The 27,817-nt window shown below is 31.2% G+C and overlaps 1 protein-coding gene and 1 long non-coding RNA gene across 2 annotated transcripts; both read right to left on the reverse strand.

Annotated features, from left to right (window-relative positions):
• Positions 1 to 14,248: 14,248 nt before the first annotated feature.
• Positions 14,249 to 15,756, reverse strand: LOC131183261 (uncharacterized). Its single transcript, XR_009151393.1, has 2 exons — positions 15,220 to 15,756; positions 14,249 to 14,855 (listed from the first exon to the last, which is right to left on the reverse strand). It is a non-coding gene; the product is annotated as an uncharacterized LOC131183261 (long non-coding RNA).
• An 821-nt stretch (positions 15,757 to 16,577) lies between these two features.
• Positions 16,578 to 18,489, reverse strand: LOC110673839 (uncharacterized). The gene is made up of 2 exons (XM_021837057.2): positions 18,241 to 18,489; positions 16,578 to 17,955 (listed from the first exon to the last, which is right to left on the reverse strand). Exon 2 carries the CDS (start codon positions 17,909 to 17,911, stop codon positions 16,868 to 16,870), a length of 1,044 nt encoding a protein of 347 aa, XP_021692749.2. The 5' UTR covers positions 17,912 to 17,955; positions 18,241 to 18,489; the 3' UTR covers positions 16,578 to 16,867.
• Positions 18,490 to 27,817: the final 9,328 nt, after the last annotated feature.

A 27,817-nucleotide genomic window follows, 5' to 3' on the forward strand; every position in this document is an offset into this window, starting at 1 on the left:
TAATCTAAATTTCACGAAAATTATTTTAAAATCCCTTGTAGTATATCTAATGGGTTATCGATAGGCGAAGTACGGTAATTCATTAGGTGTACTACGGGATCATGTTACATCTTATGGGGGAGTAGGGTGTGACAAAAATGTTTTCTCTTCCCCAAACTACTTTTTGTAGCTTGACCAGTAACTTTTTCTATTTTCTCTTTCTCTTGTATGCTCTTTTTAACTGACTCTTCCAACTCAATCCTTTCTAGTTTCAGGGCTTGTGAAATCAATTCAGAAAAATTCTGGTGTCGAAACCCCACCACTTGCATTCTCAAGCTAGGCCTCAACCTAGCCCCAAACCTCTTACATCGGTCTCTAGGGGTGTTGACCAAGCTTCCAGCATAGTGACTCAATCGAGAGAAGTCTCTCTTATACTCTGCTATGGTCCTGTCCCCTTGCTTCAGACTTAAAAACTCTTCCAGCTTCATATCTACATAGGTGTCGGGGACCCATTTCTGTCTGAATTCCCTTTGGAAATATGCCCATGTAAGAACAGGTGGCTCAACCAGACTGTGGGGGATAGTCTTCCACCATTCATACGCATCCCCTTGCAGAAGAGATACTGAGTATTCAAATTTTAATTCCTCGGCACATTACAGCTTTCTAAATACCCTTTCCATCCGTTCTAGCCATTGTTCTGCTTTCAGTGGATCCACAGTACCCTTGAACTCGGTATCCCCAAATTTCATTAATTTTTCATATTGTCGAGCTGGGGGCTATGGTTGTGCTGCTGGTGCTTGCATTTGAGCTTGTGGTGGCACATTTCATGCCATTTGTTGAAAGAATGCAACCATTTGCTATGCAAACTAAGCAGGGAATAGCAGTGCTTAAGGAAGAGCTGGAGTGGCTGACCCATTCATGTTATAAAGTGCTGGGGCTTCCCTTGGTGCCTCAGCCTCAATAGATTGCTCTACGGAATGATCTCCCTCTTCCATTCCATTTTCAGAAATTTCTATTTCCTGAGATCAAACACAAGGAGGTTGACCTCCATTAGTGCATATTCATTATGTAAATATGTCATATGTATCAATTTAGGACACTTGAGCAGTTGTACTTATCAAAAGAAATATGCACATGCATAATCAAAATTCATTTCAAAACCATGCTCTGATACACTAAAACATGTCACACCTTACCCCTCTGTAAGGCATAATATGATCCCGTAGAATACCTAATGAACTACCGATAACTCATTAAATACACTACAAGGGATTTTGAAACCATTTTCTTACTTTTTGGAAGTGGTGAGCATTTTTGGTAGGAACTAAAAACATTTAATTGAAGTTAAAAAGCTATGTAAAATTTTTAACCAATTTTATTTTTCCTAAAATTCTAGAAAAATTTCGGCAGAGTGCTAGCAGTAATTGAGAAAAACTAAAATTTACCTGTGAAAAAACACTTCCAATAATAGCACTTCATCAAATCTCAACCACCAAATCACTCAATCAACACAAATCCATCCAATCTCCACAGTTCAAAATAAAATTTTATCTCAATAGTTCAAAATAAGCTATGCACATTACATTCAAAATAAGAAATTTACATTTGCAGTTAAATCCAAACGACAATAGTATTACACATTAACTGTACAACTGCTCAGTTACAAAAGTACATATAACTATAAAATTATTTACATCAAGAAATTACAAGGGTATAATCAAATACTCATACAAAAGTCTCTGAGTAGTCCCCACAATTAGCAGCTTACTCTGCTTTTTCCTTGCCTCTATCTGCGACAGCAAAAGGAGCTATCGCTGAGTATAAAAATACTCAGTGGTGCACAATAATACGTAAAATACATAATATAAAACATTTATGAATAATTCACAATTCAAAAATTTCACAATCACATTTATAACAAATCACAATTTTCAAAGCTTAATATAACACAAATTTGATCAAACAATTTAATAAACACATTGTTACCAATCAATAACACAACTTAGGCTATGACAAAAAATTTTCAAACATGCCATGTTATATACCACGATAAGGTAAACACACCCACTAATCGAAATCAATGAGGGAGGTGACTAGCTAGCTAATGAGTACTCATCCAAACTCACCTCAGACTGGCAAGCCAAAGAGGGAGGAAAGTGATCAAATATCAAACTCAACCCCACAAGTGGAGGAGGAACAAAGTAAGGGACTGCCATGTGAAGTGTGAATCAAAAATAATTTTAAAATCATATTATTCAACATTTCATGCAAAGCATTAATCAATTTTCATTTCAAATTTCCATTTACAAAGTAGGCAACACAACATTTCTCAAAGTATTGTTTAGCATAAATTGCTCCAAAATGTATTCAAATAAATTTTCTAATAGCAAATCAAAAGTGAAAAGCTATTATGCACAAACCTGATGTGAGTCGCCTCTAGTGTAACATCCACACTGTACATGTTCTGTACGTTCTGTTGCTCTAGTGGCCAAATAACAGTCCAGGCAAGTTAGGATGTCTGGAACTACACTTCAGTGATAGTGAACAGACATATAATGATGAAATAAATAAAAAGAAAATACAAGAAAAATCAAACAAAAATGAAAGAGAGAAAATGATGCTAAGTTAAACGAGTCGACACCACAGCGATGGGTGACCGCACTGGGAAGGCCGTTGCCGACCCCAGGACGGTGGGGAACCCTCTGAATTTAATTTTGAGACATAAATAAAGGTTTATTGAAATGTAATTGACAATAGAAATATCAAAGAAAAATTAATAGATTAGCACAAAGAAAAATGAAAAATCGAGAAACAGACAAAAATCGATGTTACCGAAAAATCGGGAATATAACCCGAAGTGGGGTATTTTGGTCATTTGACACATAGTGTTGCCTTTTGACCTCAATCTCCATTAAAAATAAATGATATTACACTTAGAAAATGTTAAAGAAAAATTAGAAAGTTAGTATAAACGAAAAATAAAAATTAAAGAAATCGGCGGTACAGGGAGTAAATCGGTGTTACCGAAAAAGTCCGAACTTGACCCGAAGAGGGGCATTTTGATCAATTGACACCTAGAGTTGACTTTTGACTTAAATGTCCATGAAAAATAAGTGGTATTATATTTTGAAAATTTAATGAAAAATGAAATTATAAATGAAATGCAATTAAAGGAAATATGGGGCTATAATTAGAATTATGAAAGTTTAATTATTTTAACTATTATTTAAATGTTTAGTGAGGTATAAAACCATAAGTGGACAGCATTTTCCACTAAACCATTTCATCTTCTTCACTCTTTCATCACCATTTCCGAATTTGATTTTCTCTCCCAAGCTCATCCATGGATGCCCATATACAAGCCTTCATGCACCATTAATCAAGCCATCATTTCTTCAAGAGTCCTTCATTAAACTTGTTCTACACATCATGGGCAGCATGTAGGAAGCAAGAAAGAGGAGTTTTGGTGAAGTTTAATCAAGCCCAAGATGAGGTTAGTGCTTAATCTCCCCATTTTCTTTCATTAGATCTTGTTTTGAGCTTTGGGTGAGTTGATTTGTGAAGAAATTGAGTAAATTAATGTATATTTGGTGAGCCCTTCATTTTGGCAGCCAAGACATTCATGGGATTTTGATGTGTTTAAATGATGTAGATGAGTTTAAAGGTGATGTTTGATATGGGTATATATATGGGAAGTGATAGGACTTGAATTGATTGAAATTGAGAAATTTAAATTATGGTTTGAAACAATTATTGGAGATTTGTGATGTTGCTTCATTTTGGGCAGCCATGAACCCTTGTTGAGCTTGAGTTATTTTTACTTCTAATGAATGAAAATGAAGGTTGAATTGTCCAAATGAAAGTTGTAGTAAGTTTGTGCACAAGTATGTACATGTAGTGTTTAGATTAAAGGTGTGAAATGAAACCTTGAAGCCTTGAGCAAACTGCCATGTTTGGCAGCCCCTAATAGCATGAAATTGTGTGTGAATATATGTTTATTAATGATACATGTGAATGTCAATTTGTGGGCAGCAAGTGTAAGTGATGTTGAAGTATGAATATGTTGAAGTATATGTGTAATATTAACATTGAAGTATGTTGAATTTGGGTGGATGTAAATATTGAAGTTTAATGGTGTATTGTGTGCCTTGTGCACTTGAGTATTCTGCCCAGAATTTTAGCTAGGATTGTGTACAATATATGTATGGAAGTGTTGTTGATTGAATATTGTAGTAAAGAGGAGGAGAAGGAACATTAAATTGGGAGTGTATGAGCTTTGTGCAGGTTGTGTATTGAAGGCAGCACCTAAATGAGGCCATAAGTGCCAAACTATGAACCCAATTGGTATGAGGCCAATATGGGGTGAAACTAGACACCAAATAGGCCAACTTTCGTGTAGAAAGATTGCCAAAATTCTGCCTAGAAACTGACCTTAAAAAGTGACCAAATCCGGATTAGTGCATTTAAGGCCTGAAAACTGACCATTTGGGCAGCAGTTAGTGTTTAAGCCATAACTCACTCAAAACAGGTCCAATTGACCTGCAATTTTGACCATGAATAGTTAAGACCTATATCTACAAGTCTTATGAAGACACCCAAGCCCAGAAATGACCATAAGCAAGTCAAAAAGCTTGCACAAGTTCAGGTCCAAAAACTGGCCGAACCTAAAATGACCTAAAATGACCTAAAGTGACCAATTTTGATACATTTTGACTAGCAATAGTAAAATGACCATAACTTGGTCTACATAACTCAAAATGACCTGAAATTTTGCCCCGCGTTCCATAAGACATAGACCTACAAGTTTTTAGTTTGGACCGAAACCCAAAAACCGAGGGAACTAGGTCGTCCGGCTAGGTCAAAATAGTACACCGAAATCCGATAAATTGCAATAAAATGCAATACACTTGGAAATGAAATTGGTAACATATGCCAACATTAAAGGGCTATAAAATGTGACATATTGGTAACATTAGAATTGACTCACGTAGAGTGCATCAAGGGTCAACATTATAGGTTGACTAATGAAATGAATTGAAGGGAATAGTACCAAGAGAAACAGGACTTTAAGCTAGACAAATCTAGCACACAAAAATTGAGAAATTGACCAAATTTTGCACTAAAGGTGCAATCTGTCCAGCTTTAGTAAATTGACCATATCTTGGTCTACACAACTCGGAATGACCTGAAATTTTGCCCCGCGTGCAATAAGACATAGAGCTACAATTTTGCTTCTTTGACCAAAAGTTAAAAACCAAGGGAAATAAGACTTTATGCTAGATCAATCTAGCTCACTAAAATTGAAAATTGGTAATTACATAAAATGATGCTTGAAGTGATTTGGCAATGAATGCCAACTTGTAAAAATGGTAAATTGCACTATATTGGCAGCATATTGAAATGCAAATTGTGACATGTTGATACTAGAATCAACTTATCCATGATGTATAAAAAGGTCAATATTTTCATTGACCAGTGAATTGTGTAATGACCAGTAAACCCTGAAAATAAAGAAATAAATATTTAATCTTGTAATATGCCCTAATTTGCCTAGTTGACTAGTTTGGATAGGTTGGCATGCCAATAGGATTCTGACAGCTGTTCTGTTAATGACTTTACATCATACTGTGTTCTATGGCTTATTATGCCATACTATGATTTTAATAGCCTATGGCTATACAGTTTGTGTTATTATACTCGGCTTAATGCCTGATTGATTATATGGCTTTTTAGCCACATTATTTGCACACCGGGAGACACTTTGTGACCAATGGTGTGACGGCCCGAGGTACTAGGTACCCAGTGCTAGTATATCCATTTATCCAGTCTGGTCAGTGTATAGGCTATATGGGCAGTCATTTAAAACATTATTCAATTTAGGAAGCTAATTTAAGTTAAGTATAATGAAATTTCAGTATAATTAAATTAATTATTGAATGAATGAGTAAAGGAGATTAGCAAAAGAAACATAACAAAAATATAAATGGCAGAACTGTAGAGACTTGGAATACAATACAGTTAGAATAATTTGTATACTGGGTAGTATTACTGAAAAGTTATAAACTAAGCACTTCCAAAGAGAAACAAACTAGTATATAAGATCGTTGATACTAGAAATACCATACCAAATTAAATTGATTCTTGAGTATCCAAATTATGATTTATTTCTTTCTTTATTTGTATATATTATTTCTTGTTATACTATTGCACCACTAAGCAGAAATGCTTAGCGCGATGGAATTGCTTCCTCGCGCAGGTCGACTGAGATTTTTGGAGTCCAGATCTGCAGAAGTGTCAGAAGAATTGAAGGTTGTCACCTCCTCAGCAATGCATGTAGATAGGGCTCTTTTTAAGCATGTTTTATAATCTGTACATTATAATTACTACTATTATTGTAATGTGAATTAGTAACTGTAATTTTATTTGTATATTCTGTACTTGATAAATTTATGTACTTAGTTGGCAAATTATGCAAAATAATAAAATGTAAGAATTTTGATATATGAGTTAAGTATCTGATCATGATGATTCTGATTGAGATTGAGTATGAAAAATTTTGAGACTGATTCTGAGTTGTGAATTTGAGTATATATTGAAATTATTTTTGGCAGGTTCAGAAGAACTATTAGTCCAAATTACTGCCAGCACTCTGCTGGATTATCATTGAAAATTTTGAATTTTCCAAATTAGTCAGATTTTGATAAAAGTAAAAATAGCCTTAACCTCAAATAAAGTTTTTGAACAAGTAAATCTAGAACGATAATGAAATCAGATAAGATCAGGTACTCCGGCACGCCGTGTAGCACGCCTTGACTACACTATAGACGGGTGAGGGGTGTTACATCTAGGCCTTGACTCAGTTTGCCCTATCCTTTTCCAGGTCTTTTTCAGCTGAAACATGCAATTTAAAGTGTTTTAATATCTTATCTCATAATAAATCCAATAATTTATTTATATATACTCATTTCTAGCCCCAATATACTTAAACTAACGTTCTTGGAAATTTTCATTTCGGATTTACTATTCATGTCAATATGTTGACGTTCTTATGTTAATAGGTATGGGAAATCCAATTATACCCACATACCACATTTTGGGTGCCAAATTTGTTGGTTTTGATTGTTTTTTCAAATTTTAGTTTTCTTTGGTACAATTTCAAAATTTTCATATTTAATGTCCTATATTTTACTGTTCCATTAGTCATGTTTCTGTGGGAATTTGGCAAAGTGTTCTTCATAAAACTTGTTCCTTATTGTCTTAGCTTTAATTCCCTTTTTGAATCACTACATTTGGAGTTTTGTAGCCTAAGTTATGGCCATTTGAACATTACTGGCCGGACTGGTCTAACCCAGATTTCTGGGCCCCTAATTTGGTTCTGGCAAATTTGGATCACTAATTTTGGGTGGCCAAATGACTTAGTTATGGGTAGAATTTGGGTTAGTTTTCTGCATGAAAGTTGTAGTGCTATGTCATACCTTTCCAATGCCACAAAAATCAGGTCATTTGGACCTGTATAGCCCAAATTATGGCTAAATGAACAAACATTGTTGATTTGGTTATTTTTGTAGAGTGGCAGTGCACACTATTCGGATTTGACCTAATTGTTCACTATGTTAATGTCATTTTCTGGGTATGATTACTCAATGAAAAATGTGCCATTATGTGTCTAATTTCATTCCCAATTGGCTTCAAACCAATTGGGTTAGTAAATTTTCAGTTTTAGTCCCTGAAAGAGACCTTGGTCAAGCTGCCAAACTAGTGACCCTAACCAATCCGAATTGCACTTGGTTTCTACCAATTCAAACATACCACAAATGGTCCCAAATGACCATTTCTTACTTCAATTAGATCAAAATACATCAATTGACCATTTCCTACAATTTTTCTCTAAATTTTAAGAGCTTAAGAACCTTAAAATTAACTTATGCAATTGATAAAATTAAAGTGTATAACCTTCTTATATACACTTAATTTGACTTAATTATATGTTCAATTGCATCAACTCAAGCAATTTCTACCTCCCTTCAATACTGGCCGAATTTCACTATGCCCTTAACTTGTTAATTTGTTTTAATTTTTACCAATTCTAATTCAAAATATATGTTCAAAAGTAAATTTAAAGAGGGAATTAAGAACATCTTTACTAACCTTATGTGGAACCTTCCAATCTTCTTAAGCTCTCCAATTTCTTCCTTTCTTCCTCCATAAATCTTCTTATCAAAGCTCAAATACAAGTTTTAGTTAATAATTCTTCAAATTCTATTATTGAATTTTGGGTTTTAAGAAGCTTCAAATGAGCTTCCATGGTGGAAACAAAAATGGAAAATGAGAGAGGGGAATGAGAGCCTTGGACGGCACTTAATGGAGGAAGAAGACCCACTTTTTTTTTTCTTTTAATTTTTAGTATTTATCTTGCTTTTGACTTAGTCAAATTTTCGTTAATTAAAATTGTTTTTATTGCATCATGCACGAGGTAAGATGATGATGTAATAATCCACTTTTTCTTTTCTTTTTCTATTTTTCTTTAATTTTCCATAGTTCTTTAATTTAATTTGTTATTCCGAAATTTTTATTTCTCCGATTTTATTGGACAGTTAGGTCAGGAATCACCTATAGGGGTGAATTAACCAAATTGCCCCTCGTCGGTCTAATCCAATTTGCAAGTTATTTGATATTTCTTCCGGATCCCTAACCTAATTATTTGACCTGCTTAAAAAAATTTTTTCTGTGATTTTCTCTTTTCCACTGTGTTCGCAATATTCCTTAGGATCGTGGCGTCACATTTTCCCATTCAAAATTTGGATTAAGACTGACTTCGCAGTTATTTCCCAGTAAGGTCACCCATCGCTGTGACCCTCGGCTCATTTAACCTATTGAACTTGATTTCCAGCAAATTAAATTCCACAATTATGCCTCCAAAGATTCAAATCAATTAGCCAATACAAAAACCCCCCAATTTGATAACCTAATCGCATAACCCCATACAATCAATAAACAATTCCATTTGGCCATAGCTAAAATCATCAAGGGAGGGTTTCACTTACCAGAAAAATCAATTGAATCTTCCACACACACACACACACACACACACACACATATATATATATATATATATATATATTATTAATAACTTATAATTAATTATTTTTCTATATTTTATTAATAATTTTAGCTATAAATACATTAAATTACCCTATAAAACTTAATTATAAGTGTATTATTACACTATATATATGTTTAATTCATAATTATACTTATATCTTATAGTTAAAGATTAGATAATAATAAACAACTAAAAGGTATATTATATGATATACTTGTACTAGTATATTATATAATATGCTTAATTCTATATAATATGCTTAATCATAAATTATGTATGTAACTTATACATAAAGATTATATAATTTAAAAACAACTAAGATATATATTATATGATATATTATGTATCTACAACCTATTTTAAAACTTCAATACTAATTCAAGTATAAATTTTTATGTAAATAAGTGCATAAACTTGTTTGAAGAACCAAAAATTGGGAATTGAATGAAACCGGAATTGAAATAACGAAGAACGACTGAACTAAAAACGTACTAAAATTTTAGTTCAGTTCCGGTCCCTAGGTAGACCCATAATCGGAATCAAAGTTGCACAACCCTGAAAATAACAATCTAATTAGTAAAAGACACGTAAATAATAGTGGGTGTTACCAAATTATAACTATCTGCTAAATATCTATTCTTTTATTTTTAAAAGAATTATTTTTTAAAAAATACAATAACTAAATTTATTTGTGTGTTGTTTTTTAATTAGATTGTCATTCTATGTAGAAAATCTTGCATGAAATCACGTTTCCACAATACAATCTCTCTAAGAAGAGAAATACCATGGCTCAAATTAAGTAGCTTAAAAGTATAATTTAGTTTACTAAATTTATTGTAAAAGTCAACTAGACTCCTATATTTTTAACTAGCTAAATATTCATACTTTGCACGTAGATTTATTAATTTTTAGAATTTAAATTTTAATATATTTATCTTTGAAAGCAATATTAACCATTTATAATAGATAATATAAATTTAATATTACATAAATTATTAAAAAGCATATATAAAATATTAATGAGATCATTATTAACATAAATTTAAATTAATATTTCAAATAGTTATAAAAAATATATAAATAGAAAGCAAAATAATATATATATATATATATATATATATAATTTCTTTTGAAAAATTCAAATCATTTCATTTTAAATATGATATTATCAATTCATACATTTTATTATTTTTTGATTTCCATAATTAAAGTTGATTGTAAAAATTTTAACAGTTAAATATTTAAATCTGATACTATTAATTAATACATTTTATTATTTTCTAAGTTACATATTTAAAGTTAATTTCAAAATTTTTAGAATTAAATAATTAATTATATAATTTTTTTAAGTGAAATAATATGGGACTATTTAAATAATATTATGTACATTAATTATATTATATGTGAATAAGTTTAATAAAAGATATATTTAAGGAGATAACGTTATAATAATAATGCAAAATTCTCTTCAGTAGTCAAGGCATGTTTGAAATGGTAACAATGATATAAAGTATATATTTATTATTTAATGAATATGAAATAAATTATAATAATTAACCTAGTTAAGAAAAAGAAAGATATTTCATTAATTGAAAATAAAATATAAAAATAAAATATAAATTAATATATTATATTTTTATATAATTAAAATTATTAAAAAGTAATATAATAAAATTTTAAATAACACGTTCAATCATAAAATTTTTGAATTTTGACAATCAATTATTAAAGAAAATAATCATTTAAATTATAAAAATTAATATAGTAATGACAATAATAATGATAACTAAGAGAAAAATAAAATAAAAATTAAATATTAATCATAAAAGAGAATTAAATACACATTCTTTATGAAAACAACATGTAGTAGTATTATGGGGAAGTCATCCTCACTCTTAAAGGGAATTGCCAGCGCTTTTCTCATAACTATTAATAATTTAAATATATACTTAATATATAAATAATTTTTAATTTTAATATATGAAAATAAAATAATATTTTAAATTTTTGTTAGTTACTCCTTATTTTATTTTTATTAATTTTTATGTAACTAAACTTTTTATCTCGTAATTTTTTTAGTGGGGACTTCACAATATTATAAAAACAAAAAATAATTTTATAAAAATAATAGTAAAATAAAAATAAAAATTAAATATATAGAATAATTTGAGATTGGTTAAATCACATCATCATTTTCATTATTTTGAAATATTAAAATTTTTATATTCTCTTAATATATTAAAAAATATTTAAAATTAGCATTATTATTATTTCTAATATTATTCCACAAAAGTACTAATAATATGAAAAATATAATGATAATAAAAAAGATAAAAAAAAAAAAAGAAAAAGATATATGCTTGTATTATGCAAAGTTTAGCTATATAGAATATATGTTAATATGTATTAATAGTATTGAATCTAAAAGTTAAGTTAATTGGCTACCATTATGTCTACAATTATTTCTATCACTATAATTAGGATTTGTATATTTTTATTGAATAAATACAATTAAAATAAAAAATAAATAAAATTAATTTTTTTATTTCAAATAGATATTATTTTTATGGAATCATAATAAATATATGAGCATAAATTATAAAAATAAATATTGGTATTAATGATTTAAATTATTTATTGTCTCTATTAAATGTACATTAATATAAAAATGATAAAATTAATTAAATTAAATTAAATTAAATTTTATTAAATAAATTTAATGTCACATGGCAAACTTTTGAAAAAATTTAGCTACATGACAAACTCTTAAAAATTTTAATCTATTATATATATATAGATAAATAGAGGCACATACAAAATTTGATATTAAATAATAAATAAATTTTGTTATAAATTCAAATATAATTGGCATTTGAAACACATGGATATTAACCTATTGCAACGTTTCTAGTCTCAAACATGAATTAAAAGATACAAAAAGTAAAAATAAATAAATAAATAAATAAAATAGGTTATTATGTAAAATATGATGATTTTTATTTTCTCTACCGTTAACATGTATTTTAGACAATGAACGTTACAGTAAACTAATGCATATGCGCTTATCATGCTTTAATTTTCTAATGGTATAAAAAAAAATGCTTTAATTTTTTCTAAAGTCTCAATTTTTTGATCTTAAATTTTATAACTATAAGAGTATGATTCTCTCAGTCTACATGGAAGATGAGGACTCCCAGTTACTGTCAGAGTTTCTTTGTTAGACACTCGTTTCTTACGGTATGAACATACTATCATAGGCACTTGTCTTACTACACTTCATGCTGGAAGTGTAGTCCTCACATTCTTCCCTAATTATAATATGTCTCTATGAGACCCCAATCTTTGCACTGCCTTGAAAGTACAAGTCCAGATCACTGGTGCAGAACAAGTGACCTTTTCAATGATAGCCACTCTCCATCATCAAATCATCTACAGATTACAGGACCATGCAATTGATCTTACTCAGGCTTCAATCTCTTTAGATGCACTGCTTATCCTTACAGATACAGAACAGACACCCACAATAGTCCAGATTCCTAGACAGATTCCTAGATCAGAGCTTGAACAGCTTATTCCTAAAGTCTGGCTCACCAACTATTAGAAGATTCACACTACTTCTCTGCCCATCCAGATTATAGAATCGTCTTTTCGCAGACAATTCGATGGGACTGTCCAGACCACATTTCAACCAACAAGACACTCTGTAAGCTTTCTGCCTATCTTTCAGACGATGATGATTACTCCACTTTCCAAAGAAAAAAGGTGGTTTCCCATCAGAGCAGTCACTGCGGATAGTCATTATGTCTATCCAATGAAGATTGATGGACACTATCCCTGGGATCTTTCAGGGTCAGGATTATGCTATAGTGATTGTGATTGTAAGGAAGATTATTGGGAAAATGAGTATGAACATCCCTTGTCAGAACAAAATTGGAAGAAACTGACCAAGAAAAAGAAAGCATCCTGTCGATCACCATCTTGTCACTCATCTCACCATAAAGATGATCCAAATAATAAGCCTTGGATAGGGATTCATGAGGAAACGAAAAAAAAGAAGCCATAGCCTATTTATGAGTTAGCTTTAGAAATCTTGACAAAAGAAGGCTATCCTCCTCCATCTCCAGTACCAATGAATTGTGCATTATCTACTCCACCTCCTGCATTGCCAACAGTTTCTCCCTGCATGATGTTTTCCCTAGCCTTTACTGAATCAGATTTTCCACCTCTCTCTGAGCAGACAGATAAAAATTTTGGTATCTCCATCAAACCTTTTGTCCAGTCTACTAAAGTCACTCCTGAAGGACACCCCAGTCCTTTAACTCATGCTGAAGAAGTTCTTAAGCCATGGCACAAAACCAAACTCTTCAACATCTTGATTCTAAGATTGATCGAGTTCTGTCTCACTCCCATCCTATTGAAAAGAAGGTTGATTCAGTCCCTGGCAAAGGCGCCAAAATTCTTGATGGCTGTCGATTCCACTAGAAATTAAATTAACTGAAATTACCAGTTATAAAATTTTTTTCTGCAGTAAGTGGTAAATCCAGGTCGAACCCTAGAGACTGAATTATTAAATTTCGTGCACTTGTGTAATGGAAAAGAGAAACAAAGGTTGGGGGGGGGGGGGTAATTCACAATCCAAAGAAAAAATTAAAAATTAAGATCTAAAATTAAATAAACTCTCAAATTAAACAAATTTCAATCCAAGGTAATTCGCATTCCAATGCATTAATTCGATCATAAATAAAAGAAATACAATTATCTCTTATTGAATACTTAACGTAGATTTACCAAATAGCGAGGTAAAATCCCTAACTTCCCTATACTCATCAATTTGAGCCCAGCACTCTTATTGACTCTAATTATTAACTAAATTGGTATTAAGCAATACTCATCAAATTAATAACTACTTTAAGAATAGGAAGTAGTTAAGCTGAACAATAATTTATGAAATATAAATCACTTAATTTACCTTATTGTTTCCTTAGGTTATTATCAAAAACTGTTATCATAATCAATAAAACCTAATTGCTACTCATATTCAATCTTACACAACAATTATGAATTATGAAGATGAACTAGCAATTGATCACATCAAACAATTAACTAATAGGCCTTTTTAGCAAATCATTCAATAAATCAAAGACAATGAAATCAGAAAATAATAGATATTCAAAAGACATAAATTAAATTAAGAACTTGGTCTCACAAATCACACAAAAGAACTTGAATCCCTTGAACTGAATTAAAAACTTAGCCACTCATGTTCATGGCTTACAGAAAATTAAAGAAGAAAATTGAAGAAATCTAGAATGTGAATGGAGAACGAAGGTCTAATCCCCCTTGGATCGGCTGCTGCCTCTTCTATTTATAATAAATGGCCTAGGGTTGGGTTTTTATAGTCCCTGAGGTGTTAAGAGTCTTTCTCTCTATTAAAAACTGCAACTGAAGTAAAATCAAGAAACTGATTATCGACGGATACACAGCCCGTGTATCACTACACGGCCCAGGGCCGTGTAACTTACTAAAGCTGAATGGGTATGTCTTGCATTGGCACAGAAGGTTACACGGGTCTCTAGGATTTACATGGGTCAAGTTACACGACCCGTGTACTTTGTTTCTTCCTCGGCTCTTTGGATTTCTTCTAGCAGAATGTTACACGGGTTCGTGGTTGTGCTTACACAACCCGTGTACTTTGTATCATCAACACTTCTCAATCCTTTTACCTTTCCAAGCTTCCTTCCACACTTATATGCTCTAGAACTTCATCAAAACCCTGAAAAAAAAAATAGCAAGAGTCAAATTAATGCACATGCTAAAAATTTCTCCATTTAATACAATTATTTTAACAAGTCTCTAAACATATGCCTAATAGATAATTATACTTTAATCAACTATGGCATAAAGATACCCTAAAAACACTAAATGTGATGGGAGTAAAATTAATAAATTATACACTTATCAAAAATAAAATCACATTCATTGTTTGGAAAGTCCAAAATAATAGTTTAGTTTTCAAAAGAAAACCCAAAAACTTAAACTCCAAAAACTAAAAAGGGAAACTTAGAAACTTCTACCAATAAGAAACTTAAACCCAAAAACCCCAAAAATATAGAGAAAAGTTATTGCAACAGTCTTACATCCTTTTGAGGCGTCGACAACAAAATTCGAAGTTGCTGAAGAAGTCGGTGAAGGTTTCTGGAGAGGCCTCTTCGGTATTTCTCAAGATTAGAAGTCTCTGGAGGAGACGACAAAGTTTCTCTGGAGGTTGGAGGCTATAGAATCGCAGAGGAAGTTAGGGATTAGAAAGTAGAGTCCAGTCTCAAGAACTAATTCTCTCAACCAACTAAAAAAGTGATTATTTGAAGAAAATTAACCAATTGGACCCGAAGTTGGAATTTAAACCTATAAATTGGTTTGAGTCGGTTTGGATAAGTCGGGTTGGTCAGTTTAATTCACTAAGTGATAGTTTAATTCACTAAGTGGACAACCTTAGTAGTTTCTTTCTCTATAATTTCTGTGGAGTTTTTGTTATAACTTTCTCTATAATTTCTGTGGAGTTTTTGTTATAACCTAGGTACATGTGAAAAATATACTTAATTTAAGGATAACATGTGATTGAATATATACTAGTGGCAGTTGGTTATGAGTTTGTATGCATGATTTAATATGGTTATGGCCATATTGATTCTTTTTCTAACAGTTCATATATGTATGAGATGCTTCCAATAGAATGTGTCATTTCTCAAATGTATGAAGAAAGATTTGAACCTGGAGAAATGTCTTGATAAAGGCAGTTAGGAAGTCAACTACTGTGCCCTTGGCCCATAAGCAACTTTGCCGATGATTTTGCATTTGTGTTATTTTTGCTTTTTTTTTTTTGGCTTTTTTTTTCATCCTTCCAGATTATGTAGATGATTTTGCATTGTTAGTTGTTACACATTTTAATTATATAGTGTCCAAAGTAATATTTGTGTTTTTCACTTTGGTTAGGCTATGGAAAAATTGTATCACATGCACAAATGAATATCGTTTTTGTTAGATTGTGAAGTTCCTTTCTGCTATTCATAAAGATTTTCTTAAAGATTGTGTGTATGCCATATGTTTGATGAAAAGCTAAGCACAATTAGAAATGGAGGTAACTTTTTGATTTGGTACACTAACTAAACAACAAAACTTAGTATTGTTTATTCAATATTATTAAATTGTTGCAAGTTGTTTGAGGGACGATAAATTTTGTTTTGGCGAAACCAAAAGACATTTTTATGGCAGAAAGATTTCAAATCCTTGAAGCATTAAATTAGTTCTTGTAGATTTGCCATAAAAGATTTCAAATTATTGCAGGTATGCTCAGTAAACATGTTTTCAGATTTTTATGATGAATCAAACCATTGTGTAAACGCAAAACTCTGTTTTTTTTAGCACTTTAATGCATTTGTACTCAATCTTGATTGCCAGATGCATGGCGAATCTATTCCATTCAAAACAGCATTCAAAGTAATTCAAATGGAGATATACATTATTGTCAGAATGTCCAAAATGCCACAAAGATCCATGGGATTCTTCTCCATTATTGGTAATTGTGACCAAATAAATCTGTGAATTGCAGCAAATTAAGGGAAGTACTTGGTCTCAAATGTATTTCAATAGGATGAGAGAGGGCTAGGATTGAGTACCAGCCAATGGTACTTATATTTCTGCAGCAAAGTTGTTCACTGTACTTTGTACTTGCTCTAGTCTTTTGCGTGTGATGAAATATCATTATTTTCTTGCTTCTCCATCGAACATTCACTCTTCCTCTAAATTTTCAGATATCCTGTTGAGAATACTTTCTGCTTCAGCTTCAAGATGTTGCATACGTTCTTCAAAAGCAGCTACCAATCCAGGATTGAAGATGGCACCTTCATTGCACTCATTTGCAGACCCACAACTTGGTATAGAATAGCTGCCAAACTTTGGAGTTCTATAAGCTCCAGGAGAGTAAACTTGTCCACCAGAGTGAAGCCATTCCCGAAGGCTTGCGACGGCTGTGAATTCAATAGCACTTGGAATTTCAAGCGAGTCTAGCCCTTCAGCCATTGTCTTTCTTTTAAGACCCTTCTCTAAGATATTCCCTTCTTGAGGAGAGTCCTCTCCCTTTTCCATCTTTGTAATGGATCTATTTGGATTTGCAACCTGTTGTCTAGTTTCTAGCTCTGAATTTGACATGATGGAAGTCTTCTCAGACCTGGTGTTCTCTTCTAGGGAAGTTTTGTCCTGGCCATCAGAAACCTGCAGCTTGGTTATTGATCCATTATCGTCGCTATAAGATCCTGATTGGCATGACCCAGACAGCCTAATTTTTTCTACCAAGGTATCATATTCCTCTACTGTGTGAAAACTCCTAGCTTTACCTACACCCTTATGATTCCATCCTTCTTCTTTAGTCCCATCAAACTTTCCCGGACTTGGAGAGGGCAGCTCATGCTCTTTAAAGCAATGAAAACTTCTGGATCTTTTAATTTGATCAACTCTTGGAGCTGCTGGTTCTCCTTGTTTTCTATCTTCACCTTGTTCTAGATTTGACACAAACTCCAATGAGTTACTGGTGTTCAGGGCATTGCCATAGTCAACTACTGGTTTTGGGGTTTTGTCCGAAAGACTTCCAGACCTGAGTTTGTTAGCTACTGTATTAGCTGTATAAACAAGAGCAAGGAACTTATCATTGATATTTTGGGAGATGCCTAATTCTTCAACGGCAGGATTGCTATTGGCTGACCTTTGCATGCTTTGGTTCAGTTCTTCCCTTAAACTCAAAGATCTAGGCATGAGTTTGGAAGACATGCATCCCATTTTGATTTGACAATGTTAACTCTTGACGTAGACCTGCACAAGAACTGAGGAACAGATACAGGCTTAATCAAAATTTATGGAACTGTGGAGTATCATATTGAATCAGAAATCAAAAATTAAAAATCTTGAAGGTGCATGCCATCTGGTGGAAACAAGAAGCTCTTTAGTTTGCATTGGACTAACTAATCTGTTTACAGATCAATATTTCCAACTGTGGGATCTTTAACTCAAAAGATTTAAAGCATTTCCCTCTGATTTGTACATCGATTTTTATCCATGGAATACAATAGTTTGGAATGTTAGTGATATAACTGAGCTAGAGATCTTACCAATATGAAGAAAATTGCTGAAACCCAATTGAATCCCAAACCTACCAGCCAATGATGAATCCAACTCTACATGAGAAAAGATGAAAAAGTCTGTCTCAAACCAGCAGCTTGATGCACGAGCTCTGAAAATTTGATGTCGTATTATCAAGTCAGTCAAAGAAAGCCGTGATAGGGAGGTAATTTATTTTCTAATAAAAACAAACCGGGTAGGCAGACTCTTAAGAAGTGTTCAAAGTTCCAACTTTGAAATTGGCGTCCTAATTAAACTTAATATTGTAGGCATTGGGTCTGCATTTTCTTTTTTAAATACCGTCAGCTTAGGCTTCGATTGCTGAACTTTGCCCAACTATCATTTTTCATTGACAGCAATGTTCAAATCAGGAAATTTATTTAACTTGTGGCTGGTGGTAGGGGTGGCCCAATGTTGATCTGATTGGTATGATTTTAAATAAATTCAAAGGTTGAGATATTTTTTTTTAAAAGTTTTTATTTTTTTAAAAGAAAAAATTTATTTTATTAAAAGAAAAAATTTTATTTTATTTGAAATCAAACTAATCTATTCAAATTTCAATTCCATGTTAATCAATTGAATTTTTAATTAACTTTGGCCACATTCCGAAGTAGACAACTGCCCAATCTCTGCTGTGGGGCATAAGTAGGTGTAAAGCTTCTCCATTTCCATGACATTCATCAACAAATTCACTTTCTGCAAATGCTGATTACAGCATCATATATAAGTCATGTTAGTTGTTATTAGAAACTAGATTAGTTCCTACCCTAAAGAAGGATTTTATTTAAATTTACAAATTAATTAATTTTATAATATACATAGATCTACTATATGTATATATAAATATTTACAATCATATAAAATCTATAAAATACCATATAAAAGAGAAAAAATATTCTTATTGTTTTCAATTAGTAAAAAAATATTAAAAATTTGAATGTGAAAATCATCTAATCTCAGTATCTAATGAAAATATATGGTAAATTAATTGCAATAAAGCTGCTTGAAATAAGCTAAAAGAATTGAAAGTGAAAGTGGGAGCAATTTGCTCTAGTCATGCTATGGCTTCTCTAATTTCTATACTCACAAAGAATTTTTTTTTTATATTATATCTTAGAGCTAATGATCATTATAATTTGTTTTATACTTTATCAAGTCTAGACATCTTTGGTCATTGGTGGTATTGTATTTAATAATAATAATAATAATAATAATAATAATAATAATAATAATAAAATGAGGAAATTACTCTACTTTCAAATTTTTTTAATTATATTCTATATTTTAAAAATTAGCAATTAAACCTTACATTTTAGAAAGTTGTAAACTTATATCCTACCGTTACTCAATCCATTAAGTGATTAATGGAAATGTCACATCATAGTCTAAACTAATCCTTAAATGAATTAGAAACTAGATTAGCTCCGACCATATAGAAGGATTTTATTTAAATTTATGAATTAATTAATTTTATAAAATACATATATCTACTATATTTTTTTTTACAATCATATAATATCTATAAATTTCACTACAAGAAAAATAAATTCTTGTGACGGATTTTTTGTGACGGAAATATTCCATCACAAATTAAAGATGGATTTTTGACGGATTTCATTAATAGACAGATTTGTGATGGAATATCCATCACAATTTTTTTAATTATTTTTTTAATATTTTAATTATTAACGGCTGAGCTATTTCATCTCCAATCCGTCACAAAATTATGATAGATGCATTTTTCTGTCACAAATTTGTGACGGAAAAGTATTACCGTCACAAATGTGTGATGGAATAGTATTTTGTGACGGATTATATTGTGTCGTCACAAACTTTTGACGGATAATTTCGTTCGTCACAAATTTGTGACAGATAATATCTTGCCATCACAAATTTTAGATGAAATATTATATACTGTCACAAATTTTTTACGGCAATATTTTTTCGTCAAAAATTTCTAACAAAAAATTATTGTTCGTCACAAATTTGTAACGAAACAACGTTGTCTGTAAAAAATTTGTGACACAAAATATTGCTCGTCATAAATTTGTGACGGAACAATGTTTTCCGTCGCAATGTTTATGATCAAATCACATAGATTAATCAATATATTTTTATAAAATATAAAAATTAACTAAATAGTTTCATTTAAATTAGAAAAATCAAATAATAGTTTGATTAATATTGATTAATGAAAAAATTGACCGAGGGTTAAACAGTTGAATGAAAACAAAATATAAAGATTAACTAAATAGTTTCATTTAAATATAATGATTAAATAATAGTTTGATCAATATTGATTAATAAAAAAATTGACATAATGTTAAACAGTTGAATGAAAACAAAAATATAAAGATTAAATAATATATTTTAAAAATATAAAAATAAAATAATTAATTTTGTTAAAATATAAAAATTAAATGGTAATTTATTTTATGTGAAATCCATATGAAAAAATAATTTGAGTTTCAGTCAAACTGTCCAACCCAACCCAGAGACCTGCCTTCGTTTTGTTTGAGGTAACAATATCTAAACCGACCCATCTTGATCTTGTAGGATATCATAAACTGCGTTATTTTTAGGAACTGAACATTATTCATTTTTTTATTATAATTATATGTTTAAATAATAAATATCAAAATTTATATACTATTACAATTAAAATAAGATATTTTATGCAACTTAATATAATATAAAATGTTAAATTCAACAATAATTTTTAATTTTGTTGTTTTTAATTAGATTTTTTTATGAAATATATGTTAATTAATTTAACTTTTAATTTTTTATTAATAATTTAATTATATTTATAAAATATAAATAATAAATCCATAATACTAATATATAAATTTCTTATTCGATTAGTATTCAAATAATCTAATTATATTTTATAAATATAAATAACAAATTTATAATATTTATTTAATTAAAATTATATATTAATTAACTAATTATTATTTTATAGTAAGTAATTTAAATAATTATATTAATATATAAAGATATTTTTATATATAAAGATATTTTTATCTTCATTATATATATATAGATAAACACCTTTTTATTGAACTGTCCTCTGGAACAACCAAGAACAATTGGCATTCACAATTTCCTCTCGCAAACCCTAAAAAATTAAACTCTTCCACCAGTCGCACCACTTTGAAGCCACCATTGCTTCGTGCTCATGATTGCACTCTCACCGCTTTAAAGCCATCACCGTCGTTGTTTAGATCGAACTGAAGGAATCTTCACCGACCCAAAAAGGTAACCTTTATATCTCTTCAATGAGTTCTGAAATTGTGGGAATAGTGAGATTGAATTTTTTTTTTTAATATTATAGGCTTTTATATATATAGATATATATATATATATATATATATATATATATATCTTTGATGAGTTCTGAAATTGTGGGAGCGGATGTAAGATTGAATATTTTTTTTTAATATTATAGGCTTAATAGAGAATTGATTAACATCTATGAATTTTTGATATGTTATTGTTCTTTAGCAGATATGCTTTACATATATATCTTTGATGAGTTCTGAAATTGTGGGAGCGCAAGTAAGATTGAATATTTTTTTTTAATATTATAGGCTTAATAGAGAATTGATTAGCATCTATGAATTTTTGATATGTTATTGTTCTTTAACAGATATGCTTTTGCATCCCTCAGATGTTGCATTTGTATTGTGTGCAGTTTCATGGTTTGGCTATAGTTCTTTCTTTGTTTTACGGAATGTAATAAATTAGAAGTGGCATTGTTGTTTCATGACTATGAAATAGATAAATTTAATTTTTTTAAAATGAAATTTATAGAATTCAATAAAATGTGTATATGTGTGCGTGTGTGTGTGTGTGTGCAATTTTCTTTGAAATAGCTTGAATATAACTCATTTATTACCTTTTTCTTATATGCACAATATAAATTTAATATAAACTTTTTTTATCATCTTTAATTTGTGTAAATTTCACTATATCGTGAATATTAGATTGTGAAATGATCTATCCCTGATCCAAGGTTCAAATTGATTTCATTTTTAGGGTTGTTGCTAGGAATATAGCTGATGAATCCGTGCCTATCTGTCAGCGGTAACATTGGAGCCAATCAAGGTATTATTGATGATATGATTATATGTATAACTATTATTGATGAGCATCCCTATTGCAATAGTGGCTAGATTGCTCCTATTGATATTAGTAGCTTTATTTGAAGTGATTGGTTTGTTTGAATTGTGTTGTAGTTTGAGTGGTATATTAATATATAAAGATATTTTTATATATAAAGATATTTTTATCTTCATTATATATATATATATAAATAAACACCTTTTTATTGAACTATCCTCTGGAACAACCAAGAATAATTGGCATTCAAAATTTCCTCTCGAAAACCCTAAAGAGTTAAACTCTTCCACCAATCGCACCACTTTGAACCCACCATTGGTTATTGTTCATGATTGCGTTCTCACCGCTTTAAAGCCATCACCGTTGTTGTTTAGATCGAACTGAAGGAATCTTCACCGACCCAAAAAGGTAACCTTTATATCTCTTCAATGAGTTCTGAAATTGTGGGAACAGTAAGATTGAATTTTTTTTTTAATATTATAGGCTTAATAGAGAATTGATTAGCATTTATGAATTTTTGATATGTTATTGTTCTTTAGCAGATATGCTTTTGCATCCTTCAGATGTTGTATTTGTATTTTGTGCAGTTTCATGGTTTGGCTATAGTTCTTTCTTTATTTTACGGAATGTAATAAATTAGAAGTGGCATTGTTGTTTCATGACTATGAAATAGATAAATTTAATTTTTTTTAAAATGAAATTTATAGAATTCAATAAAATGTGTGTGTGTGTGTGTGTGTGTGTGCAATTTTCTTTGAAATAGCTTGAATATAACTCATTTATCACCTTTTTCTTATATACACAATATAAATTTAATATAAACTTTTTTTTATCATCTTCAATTTGTGTAAATTTCACTATATCATGAATATTAGATTGTGAAATGATCTATCCCTGATCCGAGGTTCAAATTGATTTCATTTTTAGGGTTGTTGCTAGGGATATAGCTGATGAATCTGTGCCTATCTGTCAGCGGTAACATTGGAGCCAATCAAGGTATTATTGATGATATGATTATATGTATAACTATTATTGATGAGCATCCTTATTGCAATAGTGGCTGGATTGCTCCTATTGATATTAGTAGCTTTATTTGAAGTGATTGGTTTGTTTGAATTGTGTTGTAGTTTGAGTGGTATAAGTTGGAAGTATTGGAAGTGTTTTTTTTTTTTTCCCCATTTCAGGTACATAAAATTAGCCTAATGAAGAGGTTTATGCATGTTCTGGAATAGTCAAAATGCTGCCAAAATTTCATTAGATAAATATTCATATATGTATATGATATAACATATATATTAAAATATATATTTAGCCATAGATTACCGTTAGGTGATATGCTCATTGGAGGGTGAGCTTTTACCAAATTGTCCTGAAGGACAATTTGGAAACGCAGTGTCTATATTCAATATCTGCAAATGGATGCTTCTTTACTTATGCATAAGTAGAAATTTAGTAGTATCTCTTTATGTTCTCTGATTGCATATATAGAAATGTGATATTTCATTTAATAATCTTAAATGGAATAACACATTTTCATATCGTGCAATTTGAGAACCTAGGGGAGATACTGCTGAAATTTCTACAAACACATGGTAAAAGTGTCCATTTGTAGTTGTATAGACAATGCATTTTTTAATGGTTAGGGCCATACCCTTTCAAAATAGTTATGAAAAGTCAAGGCCACTAATTTAGGAACTTTCTAAATTTTAAAAGATTTAATGAGTAAATGTATATATTTAATAAGTAATTTTAAATGAAATGATAAACATTTATTTTAGTATCATTACATAAGTGCTAACACGAATGTCATTATTGGCTATATGTCAGAGACATTAAATATGAATTTGGATCGACAATAGATGTATGCTAGATTGGAAAATGGGTTCTTAAATCCTAGGTTTATAGCTGAGGTTGAGCAATTTGTGGAGTTTGCTAAAAGGCATCCATAGTACATGGATAGTGAAAAGATAAGATGTCCATATAATCATCGTAAGTGTCAGAATAGGAATTTTCTGGATGAGATTACAGTTAAAGTACATCTTGGGACATACGGTTTTGTAGAAAATTATCATTATTGGTATAACCATGGGGAAACTTATGTGCAGCATTAAAACATACAAAATGTTTCTCAAGAAGAAGTATTGGTTCAAAATGTTAAGCCTCAAACTTTAGAGCCCTAAGCTCACAATGAATTTCAGTCAATGGTTTATGATGTTGTTGGGCCTTCTTATGATCTGACCTTTGAGGAGAACCCAAACCCAGTAGCACAACATCTTTATGATATGCTTAGAGCATCAAAGTAGGAAGTGTGGCCAGGAAATCCCTATGCCATTCATAGTTGTCTGTCATTGCCCGACTTATGAATCTAAAGGCAGAACACCATTTTTCTAAAAGGTTATATGATGAGTTATGTCAATTTCTATCAGAATTGATGCCAACTGATAATATAATGACAGATAGCTTCTGCAATACAAAAAAACTAATGCCAGGATTGGGTTTACTTGTAGAAAAAAATTGATTGTTACATTAATGGTTGCATGATTTATTGGCATGGAGATAGTGAATGGAATAATTGTAAGTTCTGTGGACACCCACGATTCAAAAGATTAAGAAATGGGCCTTTCAGGCAAAAAACAAATGTCTCTTATAAGAAAATGTACTATTTTCCTTTAACTCCGCGTCTACAAAGGTTATATGCATCTGATGCCATAGCAAAGTATATGAGGTGGCATGCTGAGGATGAAGAAGATGGTGCCATGTCTCATTGTTCAGACTCTCCTGCTTGGAAGCATTTTGATCAGATGCATCAAAGTTTTACACGTGAAATAATAAATGTCATATTAAGCTTATGCACTGATGGGTTTCAACCGTTTGGGCAATCAGGCCAACAATACTCTTCATGGCCTATGATAGTTACGCCGTACAACTTGCCACCGTGGATGTGCATGAAGGATGAGTACATGTTCTTATCTGTGATTGTGCCTAGCCCAAAAAACCCTAAATAGAAGTTAGATGTGTTCTTGCAGCTCCTCATTAATGAGTTGAAAGATTTATTGGAGGTAGGAGTCCAAACATATGATGTTTCCAGTAAGAAGAATTTTCATATACGAGTTGCATTGATGTGGACAATAAGTGATTTCCCTACATACTCATTATTGTTAGGTTGGAGCACAGTGGGGAAGTTAGCTTGTCCTTATTGCAAATAGGACTCAAATGCTTTTATTTTAACTAGCGGTGGAAAGATGTAACACCCTCCCGGTAGCAACTCCGTACATTCTACTGTTCCGGTGACCGGTGTCGGTCCGGACAGCTAGAACGTCCGGAAAAAAATATTTAAACTAAAGTCAAGAACCAAAATTAACTCAAATATTAATAAGAAAAATTTAGGAAAATTTTTAGAAATAAAATACAACCAAGTTAAACGAGCTGGTGCCCAAGCGATGGGTAACCAGAGGTAAGTTGTGGTTCTCGCAACGAGGAGCCCTAGACCCGGAAAAAAATTCATAAAATAATTTTTGGGACTCCAGAGAAGGGTTATTGAGGTTCCCATGGCATTAGAATGCCAAAAAGATATTTAGAAAAATTTTTCAATCAGTACAGCCAATTTTGACCCGTTAAGCCAAACGGAGGGTATTTTGGTCATTTCGCCTTCAGAGGTGATTTTTGGCCGACTTGTCCAGTTAAGTAAATAATTAATATGACATAAAATATGAATAAATATTACTAAAAATTAAAGTGAAAATGAGTACAGAAAATAAGAAAAGAAAATGAAAGAAAAACCTAAATATGACATCACATGATGTCATTTGGAAGGCTTCCACCAATCACAACCCAACAAGCCAAATTAAAAAGAGAAAAATGACAAATGAAGAAACAAATTTTCTGGTTCTTCTTCTTCATTTGGACGTGAACCTCTTCTTCCATAGCTAAGTATATTCAAGCTTTTCAAAGCTTGATTCACCCATTTCTAGCCAACAAAATCATAATCTAGCTTCACAAAAAATTAACCTAGCAACTTGAGCAACCTCTAGGCAGCCAAAAGAGGAAGAAAGAAAGGAGTTTGGGTGGCTGGAAATTCTACCCCATTCAAGGTTAGTGCACATATACACCTAAAGCTCTTTATTTCTATGTTAAAGACTTGAAATAAGTAAGGATTTGTAACTAAAATGAATAAAAACTATGTGTATGTATGCCATCAATTTTGGAAGCCCTAAGGAAGGGATGAGAGTGATTGTTTTGATGGACTTTAAGTGGACTAAAGATCATGATTAAAGAATATATGCATGTGATAATGAATTAGTGAGTTAAACTAAGGTAATATGGGTGAAACTTGAACTTGGGCTAGAGTTTGGAAGTGAAAAATTTGATTTGGCTTATGAAATGGTTAAAGAACATTCTAATGGTCAATTAGTGACCATTTGAGGTATGTTGACCATAATTTGAGGTGCATTAGAGTGTTACAAACTGAAATGGTAGACTGCCCCATGAGTGCAGCAGGGTGACTGAAATTTCAGTCCACTTGGACTGCCATATCTTGAGCTGTGTTGGTCCAATTGGTGTTTGGCCAATTGGACATGAAACTAGGATTGTAATGGCACATTTTTGCTAAAGAAACTATGCCCAAAAGACCAAAGCAAGAGGACCAAAAGTTGGCCCCATTCCGGATACCCTGCAACCAGCACCTGCAGAAATGACCAAATGAACAATAACTGTTCATTTAGCCATAACTCACTGTAGATATGGTCAATTGACCTGAAATGTTTACAGAAACAAGATAAGATATAAACAAACAACTTTCATGAAGAAACCTACCCCAAATTATGCCATTAACTCATTCAAATTATTGAGCAAAGTTAAGTTATCAAACCTGCAACTCTGCAGATTTTCATTTGAGCAGTAATGTTTGGATGGTTATAACTCTCTCTAGAAAACTCGGATTTAGGCGATTCTTGAACCGATGGAAACCTAAGGTATGGTAGAACATTTCATATGAAGAAAGTTAGACCAAATTATGAACTTAACTTGACCAAATTACTGAACAAAGTTGGACCAAAAATCGCGGACCCAAAATCTCAAAGCATGAGCGATTGCACGTGAACAATAAATTTATTTTGGCCATAACTTGAGCTACAAAACTCCAAATGGAGTGATTCCAAAAAGGAAATTCAACTAGACAAAATAAGGAACAACTTTCATGTTTACCATTTCCTCAAATTCTTACTGCAACAGTGCCCAATGGAATAGTAAAGTTGAGTTAAAAAAATTGAAAATTTTGCTTCTCTTGGTTTAAGCTTAGAAATGGTATTAATGCTTAATGCCAACAAGTTTTAAATGCAAAATGTGGTACATTGGAAGTGTTAAAACCAATGCAACTATTTTCTATGCAAAAGTCAACTTTTTGTTGACCAATGAAGTGAATAGTGACACCAAGACTTGAAATTC

The sequence above is a fragment of the Hevea brasiliensis genome, chromosome 9, assembly GCF_030052815.1.
Source record: "Hevea brasiliensis isolate MT/VB/25A 57/8 chromosome 9, ASM3005281v1, whole genome shotgun sequence".
Taxonomy (NCBI): Eukaryota; Viridiplantae; Streptophyta; class Magnoliopsida; order Malpighiales; family Euphorbiaceae; genus Hevea; species Hevea brasiliensis.